This window comes from Atta cephalotes (assembly GCF_000143395.1).
Source record: "Atta cephalotes unplaced genomic scaffold scaffold00013, whole genome shotgun sequence".
NCBI classification, from domain to species: Eukaryota; Metazoa; Arthropoda; class Insecta; order Hymenoptera; family Formicidae; genus Atta; species Atta cephalotes.
The window spans coordinates 6,038,491-6,049,761 of NW_012130077.1; the positions used below are offsets into that span (position 1 = coordinate 6,038,491).

General features: G+C 31.4%; 1 protein-coding gene across 1 annotated transcript in view; it reads left to right on the plus strand.

The window, feature by feature from the left end:
• Positions 1–46: 46 nt before the first annotated feature.
• Positions 47–11,271, plus strand: part of LOC105617647 — a 16,346-nt gene continuing 5,121 nt past the window's right edge. Inside the window, exons 1-6 of the mRNA XM_012199204.1 lie at positions 47–67; positions 780–911; positions 2,647–2,730; positions 2,972–3,199; positions 6,501–6,704; positions 7,693–7,884. Of these exons, the coding sequence (XP_012054594.1) occupies positions 47–67; positions 780–911; positions 2,647–2,730; positions 2,972–3,199; positions 6,501–6,704; positions 7,693–7,884 (861 nt within the window). The remainder of the gene's footprint in view (positions 68–779; positions 912–2,646; positions 2,731–2,971; positions 3,200–6,500; positions 6,705–7,692; positions 7,885–11,271) is intronic.

Here is an 11,271-nt window from a genome sequence, read left to right on the forward strand (position 1 = left end):
TGATAATTGTTCAGTTCAAGAGTGACCTGGTAGCATCGTTATCATAATGAATCGAGAAAACGAGGAAGTATGTTAGCAAATAGAGAGTATCGTTCACCTTCAGTTTCTTTCTTTTCTTTTGTTCATTTTTTTTTGCTCGTTATGAACGTTCCAGAATCCTTGATATAGTAAATCATATTAAGAAACTTGTTTAGAATAATTCATAATATAGTATAAGAAAAATTCATTTCCGACTGTTAGTGCTAGAAGTAATTCAAGATGCATTGCACACTCCAGACAAAAAGTAAGATATTTGAATGTAGAAATAATTAAAAAATATTTGTAAGAAATATTCGCGTTTAATTTAATTATAATTAATTTAATTTAAAAAATACATTGATTATAATATAACTATATAATTGAACTATTATGAGTCCATAAAAAAAATGCAGAATTATGGAAGAATTACAGAAATTAGTAATTATAGAAATTAATATTGTCAGTTTGATATGACATAAATAGATCTTATTGTTAATATATAATATTGTCTATTTAAAAAGATCCAAAACTTGAAATTATCGATTTAATTAAGAAATTATTTAAGAAATATTTTGATTATTATACATATATGTAGATACATAAAAAAATCTATTTTATTAATAAATAGCGGGAAAGTACATATTAGTTTAATAGTGCTAATTTAATATAAAAACAATTAAGATAAATTTGTTACTTTTGTTAAACGTTTTTCTAATTTTGCAAATAACTGACAACCTTTTGCATTAATCTTTTACCTTCAGCAGCGACCAATACCTCAGACGTTATGCGGCGCGCTGCAAAAGGAACCGAATTGCAAATGCCTGGTGCTGACAGTCCTTATATACGGCTGTCTTGCAGCAGTAACATGGTGCAGATGTGCCAATGTTACTAAGGTACGTGAAAGATGTTTTGCATCTGAATATATATTTACAATTGATTTTATGCCGCTGGATACGATGGATTGAAACATCAAATTGTTTCGAATCACGACTATTTCGAATATTTTCTATTATTATCCAAAAATTGTTGAATCTTAAAGATCTTTTCCTTTAAGATGTTAAAGAAGCCTTGAAAGTCTCAATTACATGAAATCTTAAAGAAATCTTTCAAAAAAATGAACAAATATATGCCAAGTGCATAACAAGTGCATAAATAAGTATCGAATATTACATCCTTCCTAATAAAAATATATATAAATACGATTAGATTAATATATATAAATATGAATCAAATATTTTATTATTATTCAAAATTTCGAAAAATTTGTAAAAAACTAGTAATTAATAAAAAGATGATTATATACGAAGGATTATTAAGAGGATGCTGGAGCTGTCTGTTATGTATTATTGATAAAATTAAAAAAAATTCCTTTTCCATGATTAAAATATACATGCTTAATGTATCTTGCGTTGGTATTTCGTGTTCAAAGCTGAAAAAAATAAAACATTACAGATTTCTTTATCCATTTTCCACCTCCAGCGTTACTGGGCGCCACTTTACTAAGGTAAAAATAGATAAAGAAATTTATGATTTTTTATTTTTTCTGTAAAAATTTCGGATTAAGCTAGTGATAGTGCCACGAACTTGATAATGGTATGAACATGTACATAGTGAGTTCACGGCATTATAGGGCTATATTTACATCCTCAGACATTCGACGCTTGATGTTCCTATGTAAAGGTATCTTCACGTAAAAAAAATTTTTTAAATTGTAATTTTTACAATCAGTTTCATATAATATGTATGTGATCGAATTATTGAAATTGCAATTGTGTACTTACCCAACAAACACAGACAGTTACGTTATAATTACATCTAAGAAGACTATGATTTGTTGGTTGATCATAGAACCGAGAATATTTTAGTGTTGGTGTCATCAATAGATCATATTCTTCTATTTGAATGTAATTATTACAATGTAACTATATATTATATTACAAATATTGCCTCTATGAGTAGGAAATTACGACTAACATGTGCAATATGTATATATAATAACGTGTTATACAACATTTGTAGGTTTTTTTTAAATAGCGGACACTAATCATGTAGTACTGATTAAAAATTGAGTCGAAAAGTCTTCTATAATTTTCGCAATGATTGACGAAATATTAATTTCTAAAGATTGCCAATGTTTAAGCGCGTGTCCAACCCGGCTATCCAACCATTAACTATATTAAAAAAGTTGCAAAATGGTAGAGAATTTTTCAACTCAATTTTTGATCAGGAATAACATTACGTGAATCGCTTCGGCAATTTTTAGAAATTAATAGTTTATTTTTAGTTTAAAGATATCAAACGTTTCAAATATTTAAGCGCTTATAAAAGATGTCTAAATGAAGATTTTTTTCAAGATTTTTAAGTTATTTTATATTTAATATTATATATAAAATATATACTTAAGTTTTTCAACTTTAAGGCTAAAGAATTTTTTTTAATTCTTTTTTGAGTAAATTCAAAATAATTAAAATTTTCATATAATTAAATTGTCAGAAAATTCTCAAAAGGAGAATCATTATATCATTTACACTATTTATCTTATGTGCATCACACACATATATATATATATATATAGGCAAATTTTCTGTTGTAATCCTGTAAGCAAACATTTTTTCTCTTATTTCTCAGATTATGGTCAACTACACCAAATTCCCTATTAGAAGTACGAAACACGTATCATCGCCCTGTGATGACGGCTATATATATATTCCGGTATGTTTATCGAAGGCAAATATGAAAAGGAGCGACTCTTCTATTTTTTCTCTTCGTTACGAATCAACCCTGTGTATCGTTCCTCTTTAAAAAAAAAAAAAAACTCGATGAGGAGTAATATCGACTCTTTTCGCTCGATCTTTCACGCTTAAATGCTTACACATTTAAATGCTACTCGTCGCGCTACTCCCTTGGCTCTTTCATTATAATCTTGGCCTCTTTCCCTTTCTTTGTCGTACAGGTAGCATTTATGGGGATGCTGTATCTGGTTTATCTGGTGGAGTGCTACCATTCGCCAATCAGGATCGATCTATTACACACGGAGAGCCAGGACAGCGTGTTGTCCAAATTGGCACAGCTAAAGATGGCACAGCCGCGAATATGGTGGAAGGCAGTTTCCTATCACTACGTGCGCAGGAAGCGGCAAATCACGCGTTATAGGAATGGAGATAATTATACTACCACACAGGTGACGCGCCCCATTACCTTTTATCGAATACGCTTTCCTCTTTAATCCTTTCAAGCACGAGCTCATGAGTATCACAAAAGTTGCTTGAAAGATTAAAATAGAAAAGAACTATTTATTATAAAGAACTATTTATTATAAACTATTTATTATAAAATTTAAAAATTTTCGATCTTTATGTATCACTTTGATGAAATCACAGTCGCAATTCGAATGATAGATCTTTTGTTTTAGAGGTGCGATTTCACGTAGATATCCATCAGGGAGTCGATTGTGTATCTCGAAACCTAGTAAATGATAAAAGTGAGCTCCCACTTTATTGGTAGTTTTCATCATAGTGGAAACGCGACATTTCTCACGTGATATTGCTTAACAAGAAATTCTATGTCGAATTGTATCAAATGGTGTCAAAGTATGTCAAGATTGATCGAAATTAATTGAAATTTGCTAAAATTCGTTTTACTTAAAGGCATAGATTATTGTTTCCAGCATTATTTTTATGGACATTATTTTTATGCTTTGTATGGAGGAAAATAACAACGAAAACAATAAAATTTGCAAAAGATATTTGATTTTAATAAGGATTTTAATTACGGATATTCAAGATCCATTTGAAATCTCAGTCAATACATTTAGAAAATTATATAGGTTAGTATATAAATATATTAAGTATATAAATATGTAAATTATTTAAATAACTAAGATGATAAAATGGCCTTGGTTAAAGCAAATCTTCATGTCTAATAATTTTTGCATAAATTTTAAAATTTCCAGTTCAAATAAAAATTATGAAATTGTAAAAGTATAAAATTCAAAAATATTATTGGACACAAAGATCCGCTTGTAATAAGTAATTTTATTTTATTAGTTATTTGAATAATATATGGTTCATAAATATCCTAATTGAAATAAATCACATTTTGTTATAAATTATACGTGTGTGTGTGTGTGTGTGTGTGTGTGGTGTGTGCGTGCGTGCGTGCGTGCGTGTGTGTGTGTGTGTGTGTGTGTGTTTTACGTGTGTCACACAAAAGTTATGTATTACTTTGATTATGTCACTTGCATTTCGCACTCACATTCGTGATTTCCTCACTCTCGTGAGCATAGAGATATCGTATTTTCACTATGCTTATAGCCAATCGCGTGTATTTTTTCACGTGAAATGAAAGTGCGAGAAGTGAAAACATTCGATGATGATAATCGACCAAGAGGGTCGATTCTGTAATTCGAGTGAGATCACTCACTTTTTGCACTTTCATCTCACGTGAGTTTGTCCGCGTGATTCTATAATGATGAAGTGAAAATACGAAATCACTAAATTTGCCGATGTAGGAAAAACCGTGAAAATGTGAAGTGAAACATAGGCCGTGGTCCGATTCACACTCACAATGCTTAAAAAAAATCATTTCATTCTTATTGTTCATCAAATGTTAACCGAAAATAAACGATGCTCATGAGCGTTGTCAGCATGAATCGGACTACAGCCATAAAGTTCAATTTATTCCTAATTTTTTTCGAATTTTATTGAAAACGGATGAGGAATAAGTCGAACTTCGATTAAAAGTGATTAAAAGTAAACCGTGAATTATGGAACTGGGCCTAAATAATTTTCTGCTATTATTTACAAAGTCAATCCTGTTGAAAATTAATATCTCTAAGCATTCTTCGAGCGATATTCAATCTATTCTTATTTTAAGATCTTAAGTAATGTTTTAAGATGTTAATACGATTCTCTTATTATTTCATGACATCTTAAGACTATACTTCGATCTTGAATATAAGATCCGATTATGAATATCAGCCTTCGTGTAATTCTCATATGTGATTCAAAGGCCTCTTCATCCAGTAACAAAATTGCTACCATGTATATTGCCATTTGACTTTATTTTTGTTTTTGGACTGTGCAAAATTATAATATATTTAGGCTCGATTGCACCAATGACTTACTTTGGCTTTAAACAAAGCTTAAAACTCTCTCTCTGTCTCTCTTTTATTTTAAAAAGAGAGTTTAGAGAGTTTTAAGTCTTAACCTTCAAACTGTCAATTCAGTCGGTTCAGTCGGCTGTGATTCCTCTGTCGCTCTATTTTTCAGTCTTTCTTTCTTGGATCTCACTTTTCGATAAAAAATTTCTTGCCGAACGAATTCCTATGAGATGACTCACGTTTCCGTTCATGATGAAAGTTACGGAATCGTGCGGACTGCTTATTTTTCGCATTTTCACTACATTTTACTTACAGGGAGTCGATTTGTGTATCTTCAAATGAAGTGACAAAAAAAGTGAGCAAATTCACTAGAGTATTCATAATTTAATTGGTCAATACCTAGTAATCTTTGCTCACTTTTGTAATTTTCACCTCCTTTTAAAATCCACAATCGACCCCCAGAATCGATCACAGATATTTCCTGTTCTTCTTCTTCTTCTTCCATTAGTATAGCTAAGTCAGAGGGATGCGTTGCAAACACTCGTTGCCAGTTGAAACGTTTGTCACGACAATTAGTTAGAAGCGTTAATGATATTATTTATGCTTCTGTTTGGTTTGCAACGCATTGTAGAATGTCCTTTAGATATTTCACATTTTACGAAAATATAAAAGGCATTTGCGGCGAAATATTGAAATCTGATTGTCTTCCCCCCCTCACTCCTCCGCCCCTTGATCTGACTTAGCTTATAGCGTTTTCGATTTACCGACTCGAAGTCAACGATCTATTCTTTTTAGCTGCATTTCTTGATAGCTGAATTTCAGAGGTAAAAGCACGTGAATACGGGCCCCAATTTTTCTTTCTCGAATCTCACCTTTTGATAAAAAATTTCTTGCCGTATAAATTTCTGTGAGAGGGCTCACCTTTTCATCATGATGAAAGTTATGGAATCGCGTGGACTTCTCATTTTCACGTTGTACAGCCGGTCACAGAAAGATTGTAACACTTTCTTTTCGATGAGTTTCGAAATGCAGCTTGCTCATCGAGCGATTGGTGTTCTTATAAATGGATCCACAAATAAAAACTAATCGCTCGGTGAGCAAGCTACATTTCGAAACCCACCGAATAAAAAGTATTGCAACCTTTCTGTGACCGATTGTATATGTATGTACAGAATTGAGACAACTGGCAACCCATTTCACGCTGCATCCGCTTTGAAACATTTTTTGATTAGACCAAAGATTGGACGAAGATTTATAAAATTTTTTCTTCTGAAAAGTTCGTTAACGAAATATTTTTAGTGAATCGCGCTCATAATTGATATCGTGATAGCAAAAAAGTTAAAGACGCGTTTGACAAATCTCTCACTCTCTCGCTCTACAGGTCTATTATGAAAGGGTGAACACACACTCGGCTACTACTCACTACTATTACGACTATTGCGGAGTGAAAGACATCAGTAAAGAATTGATACTCGAGGCCAAGATACCAATTACGAAGATCACACTTACTAAGGGCTTTGCATTTTCGAATATAAGATCTGCTACGGAATTCGAAGAGGCACGATCAAGATTTTTCGCCGAACAAGTAAGAAAATATATGTTTGTGTATGCGTGCGTATGATAATTATCATATTATTGAATGTTTTTTAATTGTAAAATCACTAAATACTTTCGTTCAATCAGAGCGCGTTATTTATCTTTGTGAGCCTAGGCCATGTTCAGCCGATCACAAAAAGGTTATAATAGATTTTTTAATCTAACATAGATTTTTTCGTTGTAAAATATTAGTACAGAAAAGTGTACGAAATGTATATTCATATATAATAATTTTGAGGCTAATAAGCATATCAGTTTTCAAGTTTCGAACAAGCAAGCACAAATGAACAAGCTAACCATAAAATGCGCAAACAGTACATATACGTAAGTGCAAAACAGCGTGTGAATAGTGCATATGATGCAGTTCCGCCATTTTGACGTAATCAAAAGCTCGAAAGCTCATTGCGGTACTTTATTAGAAATCTAGTGACTTTAGGTATTTTTTCAAATCATCTAATCAACATTTTAGCTCTGGAAGAATACATCGATAGATCTGTTCGCGTTATTTAAAATCTCCAAAACTTTTTGAACTTAAAATAAGATAAATATGATAAAATAAGAAAAGAGAGAAAATGAAGATGACGAGTGCAAAAAGTGTAAGCAACACGACAGACCTAATAGTGCTCACTCAACTGTTGAATTTGCTGAGCATAGCCATTGACATATTCCATTAGAATCCATCTAAAATATAGACCAAACAAGTATATACAAGAGCTCACTCAGCGCTCAGTGAGCTTCTGGATGCATCTATTCCGTATATATATTTGTTTCATTTCAACTTATTGCACTGTGTGTACCAATTCAGAAAGTGTAGCAATAAAAAACAGACCTACTGTGTCATTTGCGTACTTTGTTGTGTTTATTTTAATAGCTTTAAATTGGTGGGAGGGGAGGAAGAGAAAGAAAAAATGAGAGACATTTTATTCGTAATTACTTCATACAAGATTGTAAATAATTAACAAGACTTACGCTTTCAGGAAGTTAGTGATGATTATATGGAGATGAGAGAAGGTCTTGATCTTGGATACAATGTTAATACGATGCTGGTTGCTGTTCTTGGTAATCCATGGTTTACAAATCACTATATTTATTGGAGTCTGAGCGCTCTGCTGCTTAGCTGGCCGTTACGAGTAATCATCGAATACAAAACACAATACGCCGATTATCAGGTAAAAACAGTTTTGAATAAAGTTAAGCGGGAGGAATTTTCAATTTAATTGTTTCATTTGAGAGTTTATCATTATTAAATTAAATTATTAAATTATTCATTCACACATAATAATTTCTTTTAGAGAAAGAAAAAATACTTTTATTGTCAAGCTGGATTTTATTAAATCATTCGATGTGATTTTATACTATCTATATAATCATTTAAGTTGCACGCCAAATTTAATTTTCAGTGAAACGGAAACCCAACTTAATTACAGTAGTAATATCACAAATTTTGATGAGCAATTTGATGTTCATATACAGAAAAGTAGGATTAGCGTTAGGAGCTAATATAGCTCCTATCACTGTGGAGCTGTGATAGCTAAAATGTGTCTTTAAGATAGGGACAGCTAATGCTGTTGCTGCTCAAGCTGAATTTGTTAGCTACTTATATATTGTATAATATGAAGAATAAAGATCAAAAGACCGAACTAGACTTTCAAAAAATGTAATCAAAATCAGATTTCTAGAATTAGTATTGGTGGTTTTCGGTAGTACCATTCGAGTTGCAAAACTTTTCATATATGCTTACGCAATCATACATAATAATAAAAAAATAGACACTGGCTGCGTTCAGCAGAAAAAGCAGCTTTGCAACTGTTGTAAAATTTTTTAATATGATTGGTTTTGCCCTTAGTTTCTCACTAGATCTAAACATATAAGTTAATCATATTTAAAAATTTTATAATAGTTGCAAATACAGTCGAACCTCCGTAAAGAAACCTTCCCTTTTTTTAATCTCCGTAAAAGTCATGTCTTAATCTCCCATTGCGCATGCGCATTTGTTTACTTTTACGGTCGGTCCCCGACAAGTTCTACAGAGGTTTGACTGTAAGCTGTTTTTTCTGCTGAATACAACTATTATTTTTTGACATTATGTTTTGGTAATAGGAAGACATTGTCTTTTTTAAAACTGTCTGAAGAATAGAGCATTCTTCATGTGAAACTGATCACTGCAAACTGCAATGTTGTGAAATAGAAGCGACATCTCGATCAAACTAATTCAAATGACTACTTTTGGGCATAATCTGACAGCATCATTCATATAAGTTCGATCTCCTGGGTATCTGTTATGGAATGAATTCGGAAGGCATAAATCGGAAAGAATTATTTCGTTTTTCTTAGAAAATACAATAGAAATCTAGGAAATAATCGAATAATTCCGATCGAAATTCATTTCGAATAATTCCATAATACACACAGAGAAAAGATTAGCCAAAGCAGCTACCTGGTAAAATATAGCTGTGGCAGTTAAAATGTGTCCTTATATAATAGGGACAACTAATGTTGTTGCTGCCTCAATTTATTTGCTTAAATTTAGGTGCTGCAGCGAAAAATATCCTCTGATAAGTAAAATGGCAACTGGCAACGTCAGAAACAATTGCGAATGAAATGTTCGGTCACGCAGTTAAGATAGTGAGGAATAGCCACTTACTTAGTTATTGATATTAAATGCCTTTTAATTTTATGTAATAAAGTTGGATGTTGGGCGGCAAATGTATTTTAACTTTAATAACAACTTTTAGCCATAATAGCAAAGTTTAAACCAGCAACTGATATTTAGCTGATAAGTCTTTTTTTTGTATGTACCCCCTGCACTCAAAAAAGTGATCTTGTAGTTATAGCGAAAATGATCTAAGTACGAAAAATAGCTAAAACAGATAAATTTTTAGCAAGTATTGTGACATTGGGTATGCATCTAATCAGATAGATGACAGAGACAGAATTTAGATTTGTGCTATAAATTCTATTGCATATGATACATCTTTTCTATTACAAAAAATAGTTATAATTCTAGCTGAAGCAGCAAAATATTTTTTTGCATGCTCTATTCTTCACGATACTGTAGCAATAAATTTTGCTTCTAGAGACATATAATGTTTAGCTAAATGTTATCCTTTGCTATAGAACTTTTAGGTACGTCTGACATTTTTTTAGTTACCTGTACTAATATATGCTTTTAATTTCAGCTAATAAAGTTTCATGCCACAGTGAACATTTTTTTATCTGAAATAGCTAGAGCTTAGCAATGACACTAAGCCAGCTCTAACAACTAAATTTGATTCAGTTATTCAAATTTAATTGTTATTGCTAAGTCATTTTTTTCGTGTAGGCATCTTGGTTGGAAAAATCTTAATAACGAATTCAATCGCACGGAAAAAAATAAATTCGCTGATTCAGCAAAGAAGTAGCTGTGTGAATTCAATATCAAGAAAATTTGATGATTCAATAAAGAAATTATGTTTGTAAGCAGTTATCAGTATGCTCATAAAACAAATTCTTCTTCGTTATTATCATTATTGCAGCAAATTAGTTTAATTGAAATAATTAATTTACACACTGGGCTTGCGTACTGCGGTGTATGATTCGTCATGTTTTTTCTTCCATTGCATTGTTGCAAGATAACTGAAAGCATATGTAGGCCGGTATTCATGGTCTTATTTCAAGACCCTCTTAAATAATGTCTTAAGATGTTAATGCAGCCTTCTGATTGGTTTGTGACTTCTTAAGACGAATATAAGATCTTGAATATAAGATCTGCCTATGAAACCGGCCGTAATTCTTGATCAAGTTTGCTCGTGCATTTATTCATTTATCATCAGTCACATGTTTATTTGTATATATTATAATTAATATAATAATTTGCTACTGATAGTTAACTAAGTTCTTAGAGAGAAGAAAAAGGAATACGCGACTATTGTGTAACGTAATGATCGTTTATTTCGATATTATTTCCTTTTTAATAGACCATCTTGGATCGGTATATACGTATTTACATTTATCAACAAATTCGTATATTCTCTAATTCTTACAGTCGAATGAGAGAGGAATACTTAACTGTGATTAGTCAATTCTTAAAGATTACGACATATACGGTATATGGTTACGGCCAATTTAAATTTTCTCTTAACCTTCGATTTGCATTAATGAGGGTTGGTGAAAGAGGTCTTAAGATGTCTATATGTGTATATGATATCATTTTTGTAAATAAGTTTGTTCTTATTAGCTAATGTTCTCAGATTCTCTGTTAAAAAAGCAAAATTTCTTTTGTCAATAACTTTTTTAAAGAACGTTTTTAACGTTCGATGGCTGAGATCTGTTGGAAATTATTTAGGATCATGATTTTGACAATACATGTCAAGGTCAAGATCGGGACAGGGTTTTCTATAGTGATTAATTACCTCCAAACGAATTTGTTAAACAATATTGAGAATATACAGGGCATATAGAGTCAAATATAACGTAATATTTTTAAAACAAAAAATCAAATGAAAAGTATGTAACATATAATATCCTATAATTGATTAAAAATTTATATATATATATATATATATATATATATATAT